The sequence below is a fragment of the Fundulus heteroclitus genome, chromosome 15 (assembly GCF_011125445.2).
Source record: "Fundulus heteroclitus isolate FHET01 chromosome 15, MU-UCD_Fhet_4.1, whole genome shotgun sequence".
Lineage (NCBI taxonomy): Eukaryota > Metazoa > Chordata > Actinopteri > Cyprinodontiformes > Fundulidae > Fundulus > Fundulus heteroclitus.
Window position 1 is genome coordinate 4,679,617 of NC_046375.1, and position 18,057 is coordinate 4,697,673.

General features: G+C 40.1%; 1 protein-coding gene across 4 annotated transcripts in view; it reads left to right on the forward strand.

Annotated features, from left to right (window-relative positions):
* ryr3 (ryanodine receptor 3) overlaps positions 1–18,057 on the forward strand; it is a 155,828-nt gene that overhangs the window by 120,635 nt on the left and 17,136 nt on the right. For 2 of the 4 annotated variants that reach the window (XM_036147246.1, XM_036147248.1), the window contains 25 exons: positions 48–286; positions 920–1,001; positions 1,848–1,978; positions 2,083–2,201; positions 2,434–2,632; positions 3,629–3,723; positions 3,975–4,120; positions 4,221–4,308; positions 4,401–4,493; positions 5,495–5,662; positions 6,080–6,139; positions 6,235–6,369; positions 7,516–7,628; positions 8,558–8,654; positions 9,484–9,596; positions 10,889–10,940; positions 11,026–11,082; positions 11,168–11,267; positions 12,395–12,474; positions 12,577–12,653; positions 14,227–14,300; positions 15,833–15,847; positions 17,493–17,573; positions 17,696–17,784; positions 17,884–18,012. In XM_036147246.1, the coding sequence (XP_036003139.1) occupies positions 48–286; positions 920–1,001; positions 1,848–1,978; positions 2,083–2,201; positions 2,434–2,632; positions 3,629–3,723; positions 3,975–4,120; positions 4,221–4,308; positions 4,401–4,493; positions 5,495–5,662; positions 6,080–6,139; positions 6,235–6,369; positions 7,516–7,628; positions 8,558–8,654; positions 9,484–9,596; positions 10,889–10,940; positions 11,026–11,082; positions 11,168–11,267; positions 12,395–12,474; positions 12,577–12,653; positions 14,227–14,300; positions 15,833–15,847; positions 17,493–17,573; positions 17,696–17,784; positions 17,884–18,012 (2,632 nt within the window). The remainder of the gene's footprint in view (positions 1–47; positions 287–919; positions 1,002–1,847; positions 1,979–2,082; positions 2,202–2,433; positions 2,633–3,628; positions 3,724–3,974; positions 4,121–4,220; positions 4,309–4,400; positions 4,494–5,494; positions 5,663–6,079; positions 6,140–6,234; positions 6,370–7,515; positions 7,629–8,557; positions 8,655–9,483; positions 9,597–10,888; positions 10,941–11,025; positions 11,083–11,167; positions 11,268–12,394; positions 12,475–12,576; positions 12,654–14,226; positions 14,301–15,832; positions 15,848–17,492; positions 17,574–17,695; positions 17,785–17,883; positions 18,013–18,057) is intronic. The other 2 variants (XM_036147247.1, XM_036147249.1) reach the window with 1 other exon arrangement.

The following is an 18,057-nucleotide window of genomic DNA, read 5'->3' on the forward strand; positions in this document are numbered from 1 at the left end:
CGCATGTATGTGACTTACGACTATCAAAATGTCCGACTTTTCTTCAGAACAGTGATGAAATCTGGCGCAGAGCTGGTCAAAGTCGGGTTCAAGGCCTTCTTTGAGAACGCGGCTGAGGACTTGGAGAAGCTGGTGGAGATGCTGAAGCTGGGGAAGTTCATGCAGTCGCGTGCCCAGATGAAGAGTGTGACTCAGAGCATCAACTATGTGACCGTGGCCCTGCTGCCCATCCTCACTGCCCTGTTTGAACATATTAGGATCCATGAGTTTGATGTGGACCTGCTTTGTAAGTTAACTTTGATACCCATGATTTTTTTTCCCCCACCTTGTAGGATGCCTAAATTCCTTTGAATCATCCGAGCTGAGATGTAATGAGGTTCACCAGGTCAGAGTGAAAAATTTCCTACCAGGAAAGCAAAGGCTAAGTAAAATTCAGATGCGACTGGCTGATATAAATACATATTAGAATTTGCTGTGTTATTTGGGCAAGGCAAGACTATTTATAAAGCATTACAGACAGAGGGAAAACATTAGTAGTATTGAAACAAGGGGGCAAAAATCCCTCCTGCCCCCCACCAAATCTAACCCTAACAGTAATAAACGCAGTCTAGAAAAGGATTTCTCTAACCAGCACTGTAAGTCTCCAAGAAATGTTGGTGAAATTTAGCCAAAGTCAGGTTAAATCATTAAAAACACCTGTAGTCTCTGTTTGCAGCAAAGCCTTAACTAAAAACAACCTGCTTATCATATATGGTAACGCCCCTGAAACAACAGCCAATAATCCAGAGCACTTTGGAGTATAGTTTGAATAAAAATAGGGTGGAGCAAACACAATCACTACCAATAACGACCAGCATTCCCATCTTCCATTAATCAGTGTTTAATCACATGTTTTTATTATTCGTGTTTTCTTCATTAGTGGATGATGTGCAGCTGTCCTGCTACCGAATCCTGATGTATTTTTACAGCCTGGGAACGGCAAAGAATGTGTTTGTGGAGAGGTAAGAGGTCAAGATCTTGGACTTATTTGTCAAACATCAAATGTTTATTCAGTAGGGCTGTTATAAGGTTGTTAAATTGCTGGGACTGATTTTTGTTATTCTTCGAGGGCAGACCTGCCGTTTAGGATTTTGGGCTAACTTTGATGTTATTTGTAAGAAGAACTACAACAAAGGAATTAGGTGGTATACCCTTTATTCAGTGATTTAATGATTTAATACAAATAATGAAAATGAACAAAAAAAACTATGTAGGTAGAAAGCCAGGTTCATAGAGGTGGAAATTTGAAATTCAACAGAAAAATGTGGGATTTTAAGATTATATTATTATAAAGCCATAAAGCATATATCTCTAACTTTTCTATTTGCTTGCCTTAAAACAGAACAGAACAAAATAACAGTTTTTGTGTGTTTGAGTATAAGTAATTTTTATGCATTTAGAAACAGTGGGAAAAGTCATGATTTAGCAGTATTTGAACATCAAATTATGAGAAAAAAGATAATTAATAGCTTTACGTATTTTGAAATGTTCCCCGATCAAGAATTGTTGTTGACACAAATTGTATGTGTCATGTGATTCAGTTTTTTCTTTAGATGGGATAAATGTGTTTAGCCATACATTTTTCCAAAACCTATGCTGATGAGAAATTCTACCTTTTTCCAACAAAAAATATCTTTTTTTCTTCTGTTTAGCTCTTTCTGACCTGAGAGGAATTCTTGCTAATTAGCCTTTATTCGCCCCACTGGGACTCCCTAAATCAATCATTAGGAAATGCTTTATGTCATTCCTTTAGCATTTTTTCCCGAATGTTTGATAAATAGTTTGAGCTTACGTGTCGCCGTACGCAGGCACCTGCCAGCGATTGGGGAGAGTCTGGCGACGCTGGTGGGAGCCATGCCTGTAGCTTTCCTGGAGCCTCATCTAAACGCCCACAACCCGCTTTCGGTCTTCAACACCAAGACCCCCCGAGAGAGAGCCAGTGAGTTTCCAGCTGGTCCTCGTCTCGTCTTTGTCTCTCGTCGAGCCTGCTGAAGGCGCTGCCTCTGCGTCTGCTCACAGTGACTGATGTTTTATCCGTTACAGTCCTGAGCATGCCCGACTCGGTGGAGGAGATGTGTCCAGAGATGCCTCGCCTTGACAAACTGCTTAAGGACGTCAACGACGTGTCGGAGTCCGGCGCTCGCTACTGCGACATGCCACAGGTCTGAGGGGATTTTCCTCTAAACGGCTGCATTTGCTGAGATGTTAAATAGCATTAGGAATAATATTATTCCAGACCCTATTTTGTAATCCCTTTTGATCGCTCTGGAGCAAATGAATGAGTTTGTAACGATGACCAAACTGGTCAGTTTGGAACATTGCGCATGTTATTTGTGTTAAATGTGTCTGCTCTTTAGTTTCAAAGTTTATCTTTCAGCAGCCTGTCTCCTGCAGGTTATTGAGGTTGTCCTCCCCATGCTGTGCAACTACTTGTCCTACTGGTGGGAGAAAGGCCCGGAGAACTCGCCCCCAGGTACCGAGTGCTGCACCACGGTGACTTCTGAGCACCTCAGCATTATTCTGGGAAACATCCTGAAGATCCTCAACAACAACCTCGGCATCGATGATGCTCCTTGGATGAAAAGGATTGCAGGTGAATGAGTTTAGGGTATGCATACGGGTGTATACATCAGTTTTTTAGCTCTCTGAGAATCACCTTAGTGGACTTAAAATTGTGTTTATTACAAGTCATCATGTGTATTGCCCATGAATCTAACTAAGCATTACGTCAATGTCAACTTAATTTGTGTAGCAGATTTAATACAGATGCCTCTGTCCAAAGAGGTGTACACAGGGACAACAATATATATATATATATATATGTATATACATACAAAATAACAAATATACAACACTAATAACTCGAGCGACATGTAATGAAGGCAGGAATGGCACGCTCTAGAGCAGCAGGAGGTAGATAAGGCTTGACTTTGCTAAGCGATCGCAACTGGAAAAAGCTAGATTCAACAACCGCGCTAATTTGCTTATAAGATTTAAAAGAGCTGTCCAAAACCACACCAAGGTTTCTAGTAGACTTGTGACAGTAGCTACTCAACTTGCCCAGGGTGGTGACATCATATGGATTTCCAAACACACATTTCAGTTTCAGTCATTCAGCATTAGACAATTTTGTGACATCCAGTTCTTCACCTTCGTAAGAGATTCAAACAAGAATTAGCAAATTTCCTGAATTTAAAGGCAATCTTGTTGAATAGGAATAAATGTTGTCTTTCGTGACAGTCCTAAGTAATTATGTGCCTAACTGTTTCTTCACTAAGTTGCCAGTCAATGTAGACACAAAGTTAGCAACCGTTTTTATACTGATTTATTCTAAGGTCAGAGTCAGTTGGCTTGAAGAAAAAGCAGATCGAAAAATCTGAATAGCCAAATATGTTTCTGCTCAAAATCAATTTTGGATTGTCTGTTTACAAACCAAATATGTCAAGGTAATAAAGTTAGAAAATAGTCTCTTTTTGTATCATTCTGTATTTCTTAAATAATCTCTGTCTTTTAATAATAATATAATATTAAAAATAATAATTTATAATTATATAATATACAATATAATTTTCATCATTTTGGTTCCTAGTTTACTCTCAGCCAATCATCTGCAAAGCTGGAGCCGATTTGCTGAGAACCCACTTCCTGCCCACAATGGAAAAGCTAAAGAAAAAGACAGTAAAGGTAAGATCCACAGATACTCTATAAGTGGAAATCTGCTTGCCTGGTAAGCCAGTCACGTCCTTAAAATAATTTCTTTCGACTAATTTCAGTAGCAGCTCCTGGCCGTTTGAGGCTGTGTGAAGTAACGCTTGTATAGGCGCGATCACACCAGTGTAATGAAAGAACGCTGCGAAACCAAATGATCGGCGGACGTGTAAAAACGGCCCCAGAAATGAACAGAGTTCTGTTGACGAGCTGTGCTTGGATTGCAGGTCGTATCTGAGGAGGAGCTGCTGAAGGCGGACAGTAAAGGCGACATCCAGGAGGCAGAGCTGCTCATTCTGGACGAGTTTGGTGTCCTCTGCAGGGACCTCTACGCTTTCTACCCCATGCTTATTCGTTATGTGGACAATAACAGGTGCAATACATGTATATGTCTTAGCTGGATATTATATTTTATATAGCTAGCATTTTATGTGACAGTTCGTGAAAAACAAGTGTCTCCTCATCCCTTACAGGTCCAGGTGGCTGAAGGAGCCGGACGCAGACTCCACTGAGCTCTTTAGGATGGTGGCGGAGATCTTCATCCTCTGGTGCAAATCCAACGTAGGTCCCTCAGCTCCGTTCGGCCGTATTGACTCCTGTTATACCAGCTCAACGTCCCATTATCAGACGTGGTTCTCTCTCTCCTGGTGTAGAACTTCAAGCGTGAGGAGCAGAACTTTGTTATTCAGAACGAGATCAACAACCTGGGCTTCCTGACCGGGGAGGGCAAGTCCAAGATGTCCAAGGTAAACACTTGCTCCTAGAACATTTACAAACATCTCGCACGATTTAGTCCTTGTCTAGTGGCGTTTTAAATGGAGCTTTATGTTTTTGGTAAGCTGTTTTATGAACTTTACCTGTTTATTTATACTATACTATAAATAAGATTGAATAAATAGCCTCCCATGCTTGTTTGCTTGGGTATGCTGCTTATATCTACTCTGTTCTGTTCTACGCTGTTCCTTTCGTCTTTATTCCATTCTATGTTCTTCCTTCCTTTCTTATTTGTTCTACTCTGTTCCTTTCTTTGTTCTGTTCTTTTCTTTCGGTTCTTCTTAAAATCTGTTCTGTTCTACTCTGTTTCATTGTGCTTTGTTCTAGTCTATTCTATTGTTTTCTGTCCTGTTCTTCTCTGTTCCAGTCGTCTCTAAATTGTTCTACTCTGTTTGATTCTGTTCTGTTTCATTGGATATAACAATAAAGATGATAATTATTATACAACACTAATTTTAGAATTCACAGCCATTAACTACATTATTTCCTAAAGGATCGTACTTATTTGTGTCCAGAATAGGTTCTCATTTTACTGTAAAATGTCATCTTAGCTTCTGTCACAATGCACACAGCTGCAGCACTAGACAGGTTTCTGTTATATTTCAGCTCATGTATCCTTTCCACATTATAGCAGAATTTTTGTAAAGCAGCAAAGGCCATTAATAATAAGAATTTGTTTATAATACACCTCTCTGTCATGGGTCTGTAGAGATTTTCCTGAGTTCTGTGACTCCCTAAGGAAAGAGTCTCAAAAACTGTGTTCTCCATAAATTAGTTTAATCATACGGACCTGCATGCTTTTAATTAATCATGGAGTCGTACAGATGCGTGAAATTACTATTTTCTATAAGAAAAAATGCATTTTCAAATATTTTAGCACCAAAGATTGTTCAAATAGTGGCAAGAAAAACGTACAATAACTACAAAATCCCTGATTTATTTCTAATATTTTAACCCTGGTTTCCGTCTGCAGTCTGGTGGGGACCAGGAGAGGAAACACAAGCGCCGTCGGGGTGAATACTACTCCATCCAAACGTCTCTGATCATAGCTGCCCTCAAGAAGCTGCTGCCCATCGGCCTGAACATGTGCACCCCAGGAGACCAGGAGCTCATCTCTTTGGCCAAGATACGCTACAGTCTGGTGAGCCCCCAGCCGGACCTGGTGCAAAGATGTTCACTTATCTTGACTACTCTCATTTCTGTACTGTTACGAAACGTCTCCCTTTACACAGCCTTACTGAAAGCTAATAATGACCTTTCAATTTGAACGATGATCGTAATCCAGGTAGAAGTCGAGCTTTAGATAAACCATTAAAAGTTGAAAGAGTTCAACGTTTCTTAAAGATGTAGATTGTAGCTACTCTCCAATAGATTTAAGGTGTACCAGTGTAAAAGTCGAGTTAAAGCAGGAATTTCCATCCAGCAAACCCAAAAGGTTGAATCAAAAGCCCAAATGACTCAATGGATCCAAATGTGTATCCCAGTTATTTACGGTTTAGTTTATAAGAGCAATACTGACTTGCAATAATGGTGTTACAAACACATTGTCTTCTCGTAGAAAGACACAGATGACGAAGTGAAGGAGCACTTGCGTCAGAACCTTCACCTCCAGGAGAAGGTAAAACCACGTTCCGCTGTTCATGCAGCAAGTGTGGATTTGAACAGAGTTCCCCTGATCTTAATTTGTCTGACTGTTAATTTCTGTAATCCTAGTCGGATGACCCAGCGGTTTACTGGCAGCTGAACCTTTATAAAGATGTTGTGGTGAAGTCTGAGGAACCGTCGGATTCAGAGCACACAGTGGAGAGAATCCAGAGCATCTCTGCGGCTGTCTTCCACTTGGAGCAGGTAAGAACCATTGAAGATGCATTGAAAACAAAGAATAGACATGAAAAGGGGGTGCAAAATTATTAAAAACCGTAAAAAAAACCTGCTACTCCTCTGCTCTAGAAATAAATATCTACATGCTAGGTATTTGCTCGCCTGAAACGTCTACATTTTATTTCAAGTTGCAGCAACAAACTTGAATACATCCAAATAAAATACAAGTAGTGTGGCATGTATTTTCATTTTTAAGTCCTGTTACACATTCTCAAGTGGCTTTAGGTAATCTGATACATGAATATGCTTTAGTCTAAACCACTGAGTATTGGTTCTGGCCTGGCTGGGTGTCAGAGCCGGCCCAAGGCAAAAGCTAACTAAGCGCTGGCTTAGGGCCTCAAGGCCACTAGGGGGCCCCCAAGAGCAATCAAAAAAAGGTATTTTTATTTTTTTTTATGTATAAATGGTGATATCTATATGATCAAAGATATCATGCAAAAACACAATTTCAACAAAGTGCTGCCTAGCTATTCGTACTGCCTCTGTGACTAAAGCTTTGCTGCACCGGTTTTAATTAGCTAGTTAAAAACAGGGAAGTTTATTTTTTTAAAGTAACAAACCATAATAACATGTTTGTATTTGTGTAGCTTTACCTTTGATTGAATTGCTTCTCAGGGTTGGCCCTATATAATGACTGAAATACTTTTCAGATTTGATCTTTTTTTTTTTTTTTGCTTGCAGTTTCAATTAATGTTTACATTCGGTTTAACAATAATCTCTTTCTGCTGGTCTATCAAATAAAATCACAATAAAATACAATATGTGACAAAATGTGAAAAAGCTAAAGTGGTTTGAATATTTCTGCAAGGTCACTGTACCTTTTCATTTGAACTTAGGTATACAATGTAGGCTATTGCACAGAAGAGTCAACTTTAGTAAATTTGAGCTATTATTTATATTTTTTCTATTCTTTTAATCCTGTCTTGAACATTTAAGCAAAATTACAGATGCTAATGTCACCAGAATAGTTTAATGGTCAGTCACAAATGTTTTTTTAAGAGTTTAAACCTGTTGAGTTTTTTTTATTTTACTTTCTACTTTATTTGTATTGATTAAGATTGAGAGCTACAAGCATTTCCAGCTTGTGATTCGTGACCATTTGCTCCCTCCCAGGTAGAACAGCCTCTGAGGAATAAAAAGTGCGTGATGCAGAAGCTGCTGTCCAAGCAGCGTAAGCGTGCTGTGGTGGCTTGTTTCCGCATGGCTCCACTTTACAATTTACCCAGGTGAGCATTTATTGCTTTTGGTGTGGGTCACTCTTAAAGAACATTGTTTAATTTAGGCTTCTGTAAAATAATACTTTATATCATCCTAAACGTGCGTAACAAGGAGATGTTAAGGTCTGTTACTTAAGCCTGTGCCCATGTAAAACCTTCGTCCCCTTCCCGCTGACCTTCTCTCCTCTGTTGTTTTTTTTTTGTTGTTTTTTTTTTTCATAACACTACCTCACCCCCCCTCTCCTCTCAGATACAAAAATAATAATTACTTCCTGAATGGCTATCGGGAGGTTTGGCTGGAAAGGGCGTTCAAAGCCTCGAGCTTTGACCGCCTGTTCTCCCTGCTGACGGTAAAGTGACATTACAAAAGCGAATGCTTCATTCCTTCAAACCCCTTCTCTTTCATCCGCCAGGCTGTGGACCAATGTCTGCCTAGCAACCAACTGTTGATTCTGATTGGTCAGCTAGAACGAGCCTGAGAATAGACTCAAACCAGATGATGGAGAATTTGATTTTAAGGCAATCTCACCCATGTCCCAGTTAGAGCAGAATTCATTAAATCCTAGTTTTTTCTTCTTGTGGTGTTTTTTTTATATGAACTCTATTGAACGATTGTGCAAGCGTCCTACACGTGTTCATGTTTGTGTTTTTTGTGAGATTGAAATGCCTAAAATTTATTTTCCAAGCTCATAGGTGGGACATAGAAACCATACTTGACCAGTCAGAAGAGCCAGTGGATCCTACATTGACCAATCACAATCCTGCCTGAAATGCACTTCCTGTAACCCCCTTCCTCTTTCCTGACATCTCTCTTTCCTAACTCCTCAAAAAGGAGAAAAAAAAAAAAACCCTCACCGGAATCCGCCTTAATGCCACTCTACCTCCCTCCCACCTCCTCTTCATTCCTCCCCATCTCTCCTAACTCCCTCCCCTCCCAGGCATCGTGCTATCAACTTCTTCATCCCGGCCTTTGAGAGACTTTGGATAGAGGCAGAGGAGTACTCCTTTGAGGAAAAGCTAGTTCAGGACCTGGCAGTAAGTACTGGGCTCATCCTGCCCGTGCGCCACGTGCCCTGTGTTGGCGCGCCTCTGCCGGTCCTGTTTGCAGAATGCTTCTTTAGCTTCGCGCCCGTTGAGCCTTGGGAGCGAGTCCGGGCGGGCACCTCGCCCAAAGCGCCCAGGGGGCCCCTCTCCAGGCATGCTAAGTCCTTCAGACTGAGGTCCGTCAAGAGTCAGAGGCTGCATGATCAACTCAGGAGACACAGGGCCAGAAAAGCAGGCAATGGCATTCTGACAGCAGTGGTAAGGAGGGCCTCGCACTCCGGCAGGAGACTGCTGTAGCTGTTTGGATGTCGGATGCAGATCCAACCCATCAGTTGTCTTTTCGCTGTACTCTGTAAGTGTGTGGCGGTGACGTTGCAGTGCGTCCTGTGGCCATATCGTCAGTGGCATGCTCGCCTAGACTTGTTGAAGATCACATTTCATGTTTTATCTTTGTCAAACTGGGAAGCTTCCACGTTTCCCTACCTTTCCAAGTCTAATTTTGGGTCCAGTCAGTATCAGATCTGTCAGACTAGTCTGAATTTGTGAAACTTGCTGTTATCGATGAGGATCATCCTTCACGTTAGCTTACTGCTTGCATCTGTTTGTCGCACCATGCATGGTTTTTGGAAACTTGCTTCAGCACAGTTCAAGTTCCTCATTCTCTCCAGAAATCATCAGGAAAACAGTCTGCATGCTGGTGAGAGATAACTGTGACTTCATTTTTGCGTGTTTTGAAAAGAAAAGCTCCTGCAGGATGAGTGATTGATTAAGACGCAGTTCGGGCAGAGCTAACCTCTTCATCCATCGCTGACTTCTGTAGAAAACCCCGATGAAGATTGTGGAGGAAGAGGAAGAAGAGGTGGCTGATATCAAGCCTGACCCTCTCCACCAGCTCATCCTCCACTTCAGTCACAACGCTCTGACAGAGAGAAGGTGAGACGGTCAAACAGAAAGAGTCCTCCGCATCTCTCCGATGTTCATCCCATGCAGTACCTTACAAACGTATCGTACTTTTTGACAATAAAACCACAAGCCGCAATGTTCTATTGGGGTTTTATGTCACAGGCCTACTTAAAGTTACACATAACTGGGAAATCAAACAAAACTGATAAAGTAAAAAATGGAAAGTGTGTTGTGCATTTGTATTCAGTCTCCTTGAGTCAATTCTGTGAAGAACCGCTTTTCACCTCAATTACAGCTTTAAAGGTGCATAGCCACGTTATTTGACTTTTTTTTTTAATTTATACGTCAGTAGCTCACTCTGGTTGCAACGTTTTTGTGAAAGATTACCACGTCTTGCTGGCGTATTAGTTGTTATTTTGGTGTTTTAGGCTTTGTTTTAGCTCAATTTGTTAGTAAATAAAACCTTTTGTGTTTATTTACGATTTTAGCGGTATGTACTGCGCATGCACAGCAGGGGTTAAAACAAGGAAGTGGCTAACGGCTATTAGCATCTAGAGGCGAAACAAGGAAGAAAGGTCCAAGATCCGGGGGGGGGGGGCGAAAGAAAAAATTTTATTCTTAGAGGGAAAAGACTGTAATGTCTCTGGGAATACAGTCTTGAACAGTCTGCAATACAGTCTGCAATACCTCGCTTTACTGCGAGGCGTTGCCTCATTATTTAATACTTTTTTATTAGTTAAGCAAACTGTCATTATGATGGTTCTGCGATACTATCGCTAGATGTCGCCACCTCTGTTTATATCTGGTCATCGCGCCCGAAAGCGAATTATCTTTCGGCTCAAAAGGGACCATTAAAACACTATCAAGATGGAGTTTGACCCCCCCCCCCCTCGGGTCTCTAACATATCTAGAGACCCAAATGTTTGCCAAATCCTTCTCTGCAAAACAGCTCTAGATTCTGTGAAAATTAATTTTCAGGTCTTGCCACAGATTTTTTTTGATAGATTTAGGTCTGGGGTTTGACTAAGCCATTCCAACACATGAATATGCTTTGAGCTATTTACCGAAGGCTGATGCACAGGATTTTATTTTGGGTGAATAGAGCACTTTCCACAATTTTCTGATTTTTATTTGTAAAAGAAAATTGCTTCTACTTCTAAATGATCCACTAATTTGGTGGTGGTCAACCTATTACATATTACATTCTTATAAAATATATTGCAGTTTCTGGTTGTAATGTGATAAACAGGTTCAAGACGTATAATTTTGCAGGGTACTGTAGCAACTGATAAGTGATTATTTTTTTCGTTATCTTTTTTCAGCCACCTGGAAGAAGATCCTTTATATATTGCATATGCAGACATGATGGCAAAGGTACTTATGATTTAAACTGTTTATAGATACTCTTTCTGCCCCAGATTATTTAATGACTTTAAATTGTAACCGTTTATTCTGCCAGAGCTGTGCAGAGGATGAGGAGGAAGAGGAAGACGAAGAGCGGGAAAAGACATTTGAGGTTCTTTGAGCCAGACTGCTTGGAACAGCGACTCTCAAACCGTTTCTACATCCTTTTCTGAGTCACACGTGTGTGTCACCTTCAGGAAAAGGAGATGGAAAAGCAGAAGATCCTGTATCAGCAGGCTAGGCTGCACGCCCGTGGGGCTGCTGAAATGGTGCTGCAGATGATCAGCGCCACTAAAGGTAAAGATGGTCCGTCAACGCTCTGTTCAATATTATCAGGACAGGACATTTCGCATTTTGGGGGAGCATAGGAAGGATATTCTGGCTGCTTGTAATCATGTGAAAGTTTTGAGCTGTTAAACCAAGATCATTAACAGCTTTTTTTTGGAACAATCTTGGTTTATTTTCTGAAATATTCATAAATGGCCTTTAAATAACCAAACCAAAGCATTGGTCCCCCAACCGGATTCTTTTTTATTTATGACATTGATGTGAAAATCTTGATCTGAAGCCGGATCTGAATTGAATTTTTGAACATGTGTTCTCCCAGACAGGGTTCCTACACATATTTATGTAGAAATTAGAGTTTTCCAGACTCCAGACAAACCTCCAAAAATTCCCGGTTCTTTACATTCATTTAGCGATTAAAAAATACTAAAGTTTACCACAGAAACTTGTACATTGGTAAGGCTTTAAATATGGGGCCAGCAAAATGGAAGGTAAGGACATAGGGAAAGAACTTGAGGAATGGACATAAGGAAAGAAGGATATGAGGAAATAATTACATAAGGACAAAGGGAAAGGATTTAAGGAAGAAAGGATATAAGGACATAGGGGAAGGACAGAAGGAAAGAACATAAGGAAGGACCTAAAGAAGAAAAAGGAAGGGCAACTGGAAGAGAATAATGGAGATTGACAGAATGGAGGAGGGATAGAAGGAAGGACACAAGATTGGAAGGAAGGGGGGGTGACTCAAGGAATTAAAAAACAGAAGGACACAAGGGAGAGAGGACGAAAGGAAGGAAAGTAGGACATGTGGAAGAAATAAAGAAGAAAGGACAAAAAGAAAGGAGGGATATGAGGACAAATGGAAGAACACAAGTTTTAAACAATGGTAACTGCAATAAACTCTAGAAATATAGATTATTTTTCTTATTCTAATTTCTTTTCCTATATTTAGACGTTTTCCTGACCTGAAAAATACTAAAATCTGATTTTATACTTTTCCATATGTAGGGACCCTATCCAGATTTAAAATGAAGAATAGAGTTGTGTGGAATTTCTTATAGGATATTGTTTCCTTGGGGATTTATTGCGAAAGGGCATATAAAGCATCAGATTTTTCCCTTTCATATCTCTACCATTAGGTCGTCTGGGCCCCATGGTGACCTGCACCCTCAAACTGGGCATCTCCATCCTAAATGGAGGCAACGTGCAAGTTCAACAGGTGAGCTCGGGCTGCCCTGATCTGAATCTCTGCTCTCATGCAATGAGCTGCTATGTGCTGCATTATGTCCTTTCATGATCTTATAATCTTCTCTCGTCACAGAAAATGCTCGATTACTTGAAGGAAAAAAGAGATGCAGGCTTTTTCAAGAGCCTGTCAGGACTAATGCAGTCTTGCAGGTAGGGGTTAAGTTATACTGCTGTGGCCAAAAGCTTCGAGACAAACAGAAGTCTTTTTTTTTTTTCACAGGACTTTATTGCTTTGCAATGTATGGTCGCAATCTGCATTTTATTCTAGGCTCCCGTAAGGATGAACAGCAACTAAGGGCAAAGTTGATGATTACGTAATCACACAAACAATTGTGACTGTGTTTTAGTGCTGCCCTAAAACAACCTGTGTGCATGATCTTAGTGTTACACAGAAGTGTTAAAGGGGACTGGGCCGCTGATTTCACTTATATGATTGCTTTAATAGGAAGTGGTGTCTTAAACCATTCTTCTTTGCTCAGCCGTGGTCACCACTGTGGAAATACTTGCTGTCTGCGTTGTGCATTAATAAAGTTAACCATTTATTGGGGTTCCTGCAGAGAAAAAAAAGCACAAGGTAGAGAATTTGATTTGCATATTTTGCAGGTTTGGATCAGTAAAAATAGCAATTGTCCATTCATCCATCTCTCTTCCTTGCTGTTTTTTTTTTTTAAAAATGGTAACTTAAAATCTCAGCATTATAGAAATATTTACCATAAGTTCAAAGATAGATTTTCAATTTATATTGTAAATGTTGGCTGTAAAAGGAATAAGAACTCAAGCAGTTTGAGTCTGAGAAATGTGTAGAAACCCTGATTGATGTAAAAAAAAAAAAAAAAAAAAAAAAACATCACGCTGTTTAAGTGGAAAGGTTAATAAAAAGGAAGGGGCTTCCTCAGCAGGCCTCAAGTGGATTTAACTTGGCGATCAGATTGCCACCGGTGCAGAGCTTGGTGAGGAAAGAAAGCAGAAAAGAGGGAGTGTATCTGCCTGGTGCATGGTGGAGTTGGCCGGCATAGACCGCTTTTCTTCAAGAAAGCTTTTTTTCTCAGATGAGTCTGGAAAAGGGACACTCAGCAAAAGTAAAGTGTTTTGTCACGACAATTGGCAATATGAGAATATTGATGCGGGAGCGTCGTCATACGTTGAAGGGAGTGTGCTCAATCACATTTCAGCCCAGAATCACTGCCTTAGTTTAAATTAAAACCTCCTCACGGTGGAACTTCGCCCAACAACGCAGGAGTAATTTACAGGGTTTCCTTTTTTTTCCTACCAGCACAACGGAGCACCGCTTCATAAGTCAAAGTGATGCCTTAGTGGCTCAGGGATCAAAACCTTGAAATATTGGATCCAAGGATTGGAAACATTTTAGATCTTATTCCCTTTGAGAAGCTATAGTCAACCCTCCTAAAGGTAGTGGATTAAAAGGATGTAACAAGTTCAGCAGTGAAAACGCAGGAACCGGTCACCGTCAATCAGGATTTGGTCCGGAAATTGATCTAAAACTTTGCATAAACTTGATACATTTATCAGTAAAAGCAATTAGAAATTATGAAATATTTGATATTGAACTTCATGATATAATAGAAATATTGCAATGCAGTACTAAAGTTTGGTAAAATAAAGAATTGTTAGCCATTTTCATAAAATTTCGCTACTTCTAGCCACCATTCCTGTGTTGTAGTGAGTAGACGCATGGATTTAATGTCTTACATTGTTCACCCAGTGTCCTGGACTTGAATGCATTCGAGAGGCAAAACAAGGCAGAAGGACTCGGCATGGTGACAGAAGAAGGTTCAAGTAAGTCAGAAGAGGCATAATAACTTCTCACCTATTTTGCATTTTCAAAGTCGGCTTGCTGTTAACGTTGCATAAAGCTGGACCTTTGCAGCTGTAGAATATCAGTGTTTTAAAATGTCTGAATAAATGCAAAAAAAACAAACAAAAAAATAAATAAATCAGCTTAATGTCTGGCCTTTCAAAGAATCAAAATCTCATCGAGACAAAGGCATTGTGATTCAGAGTTCGCTGCTTGTCATGGAGTCAGTGAAGTTGTGTCTGTGATGCGTTTACTGTCTTAAACGCAATGATCATATGGATAAGTTATTTTCTGCACTGCAAAAAAGGAACTAAAAGTAAGTAAAATGTTCTTAAAATTTGTATGTTTTTCCCTGATTTGAGCATGTAAATAAGACTATTTGCCAGTGGGATGAGTATATTTTACCCCTAAAATAAGATAATTAGATACCCTGCACTTGAAATAAGATGATGGAGATGAACTGTTCTTATTTTAAGTGCATAAATCTTATTCCATTGGCAAATAGTCTTATATACCTGCTCAAACCAAGGAAAAATATACTAATTTCAAGAATTTTTTACTTACTTTTAGTTCCCTTTTTGCAGTGTGGAGCCCCGTTTTTACCCTCACTTGATTTAGTTGAGTTAAAATCCCACTTTAGGTCAGTATGCTGATGGTTTTGACATAATAGGAATGGAGAAAAGGGATTCAAACCTCTCACCTCTCTAACTTTCAACACAAAGCTCCCTTCTCATTTAACTGTTTGTCTCCTCATCAGTCAGTCCTCCTGCTCACCATTTGCATTTGGGATTTAACAATTCACTGTGACTACTGTTGTCTCTGTAGCTGTTATGAGCCTTCCACCATGACTGAGTCCTTGTTTGGTTAGATGCTACCCAGGCCTATAGTTTTCCCCTTTGTCCTCAACAGCATGTAGGGCTGGACGATAATTCAATAACGATATGTATCGATCGATAGGCGTATATCGCTGATAGAAAAAAAAGGTAAAAAAAAAAGTTCAATAGAATAACAGTTTGCCTTACTTTTGCATTTTAGCCATGTAGATTAATATCACAGTCGTTGCATCCTCCCCATCCAATTACAACGCAGACCCAGGAATGCTCTGTCACCAAGTACCGCCCCCTTTCAAAGAGTTCAGAGAGCACGCGTTATTTTTTTCTTTATTAAAAACTTGCAGTTTTGGTTAAAAAAAAATTGGTTGAATTCAGAGTTTGTGTGTTCTGTATCTAAAAATAGGTCGCTAAGCAACAGCATAAAATGGCCAGGGCTGCACATAAAATATATGTTTTGAATTTGTTGATAATTATCGATATCGATCAATATGATTTCCATTTTATCGATCTGCTTTTCTTCCATATCGTCCAGCCCTAACGGCATGTCCTTGTTTTTTTTCCTCTCGTAGCTGATGTATTCATATCTCTTTGTATTGTAACTCGGTGTCCTCTCTCTTTGCTTATGTCTTCGTGTGCCGTTTGTCTCCTTCCTGTCATTTAAAAAAACCCATCGATGGCAGTCCACACTCAGCGGGGTAAATAGCAAATAAAGATCATCGTGATATGGCTATGCTTCCACCCTGAATGCCACCCTCCATACCTGCGGTTTATACTCCCTTGCTTTATTTCTTTGAAACTCCTCCATCACGTCCTCTAGATGTCTGTAGGGAGACCACGTGCATGCTGGTGGAGTACGCTCAAAGTGGGCCATTAAAATGCCTGTTTTCTGTTTTCTCCCGCTTTTTCTGTTCAGACCTCCCTCCCATGTTAACATTTACTAATGCCAGTCCTGATTAGTGTCGCTCAGATATGTTGTAAGGCTTTCTACGCCGTTTCAAACAGGTTTGACTAAAGGTCTGTGGGCTCTTCCACGGCTCAAGCAAGGCTTTGGCTTGCTCTGAAATTTGGGGCCTGTTCCACAAAGCTGCTCCTCTTTCGTATTTCTCAACTTTCACATGGTGTTACGGCTGCTTTCAGATTTGGAATCCATCTGATTTTCTTGATTCGGACTGGATTATCCGGTTGAAGCGAATTGTAAACCCGTCTGTCCGCTGCTTTCCATGGCTTCCATCAGGCCTCTTCACGGCCTGCATGTGAAAGTTATCCAGCTTCCTCCAGCTTAAGGAAATGTCCTTGTGTTTCGTTGTTGTTGTTGTTGTTGTTTTGATAAAAAAGCATTTTCTTTTCGTTATAAAACGGCACTTTGGATTCAGTTTTCAACCTGCAATCTAAAGGCTCAACATTTTTTGAACTTAAGACATGCCCGGCCTGGCTTATGATAAATGCTTTCAAGGAGAGTTCTATGATACAGCGCCTTGCAAAAGTATTAATACCCTTTACGCTGTTTTTTTTTTTTTTTGTCTCATTGGTACCGCAAACGTCCCTGTATTTTGGATTTAATGTGACAGATCGACACAAAGGAGTGCATGATGTAGCCAAAAAAGGAACGTGGCGTTTATTTTTTCATGGATTTCAACAGTTTTATGTGTTTGCCCCCTCTCAGTGAGTTTTTTGCACAGGCATCTTTGCATAACAGCTCGGAGGTCGGATGGAGAGCATCTGGGAACATGAGTCCTAAGTCTTGCCATATATTCTCATTTGGATTTAGGTGTGGAGTTTAACTAAGCCATAATAACACATTGATCTAAACTATTCCATGGTAGCTCTGGCTGTGTTTAGGGTTGTTGTCTCGACTCTTTTGCAGCCTCTGACAGGCTTTCTTGCAGGATTGCCCTGTATATTTACCCCCATCCCCACCGTCCCATCAATACTGGTCCTCTTCACTGCCCCTGCTGAAGAGAAGCATCCCCACATCATGATAATGATGTGGGGATGCACTGTGCATCACTGTGGAGTTGATGCACGGTGTTAGCAAACTAATGTCAGGGAAATGTGAAATTATAGTTTGCTACCACAGATTTTGCATCCAGGCCAGAAACGTTACTTTTTTTTTGTCTTTTCTTAAATAGGGCAATTTCTTCCTCACAAACACCTCATAGCTAAATTTTACTCTGTGTTGGTCTATGATAGAAAATCCGGATAAAATACGTCTTGGTTTGTGGTTGAAATGTGAAAAATACCAATGGGTATGAAAACTTTTGCAAGGCACCATGGCTTTCTTGTGCTGATCAAGTAAAGATGTTGAGCTACAGATACATTCATATAAATGTGTCTTTTAAGGCTCCAAGGTACTTCAAAATGATGAGTTCACCAAAGACCTGTTCCGCTTTTTGCAACTGCTCTGTGAGGGGCATAATGGAGGTGAGGATACAACAAAAAAAAAAAAAAAAAATATATATATATATATATATATATATATATATATATATATATATATACAGGTATATCTATATAGATTGTTAAATTCTGCCTTTTTCTGTCAGATTTCCAAAACTTCCTAAGAACCCAAACTGGAAACACAACCACAGTCAACATCATTATCAGCACTGTAGACTATTTGCTTCGTCTCCAGGTGGGTAACACAACAACGGACCTCAGACATCATCTTCATTTTCATCATTGCTGTGTTTATTACTGTGATCTTATTCATATACTGCTCTTACCCCTTTAGGAATCAATCAGTGACTTTTATTGGTATTATTCTGGGAAAGATGTAATTGATGAGACCGGGAAGTACAACTTCTCCAAAGCTTTATCCGTGGCCAAGCAGATATTTAACTCGCTCACTGAGTACATTCAGGTAGGAATCTTTGAAATGAAGAATCGTTTAATAATAATTGTCGTT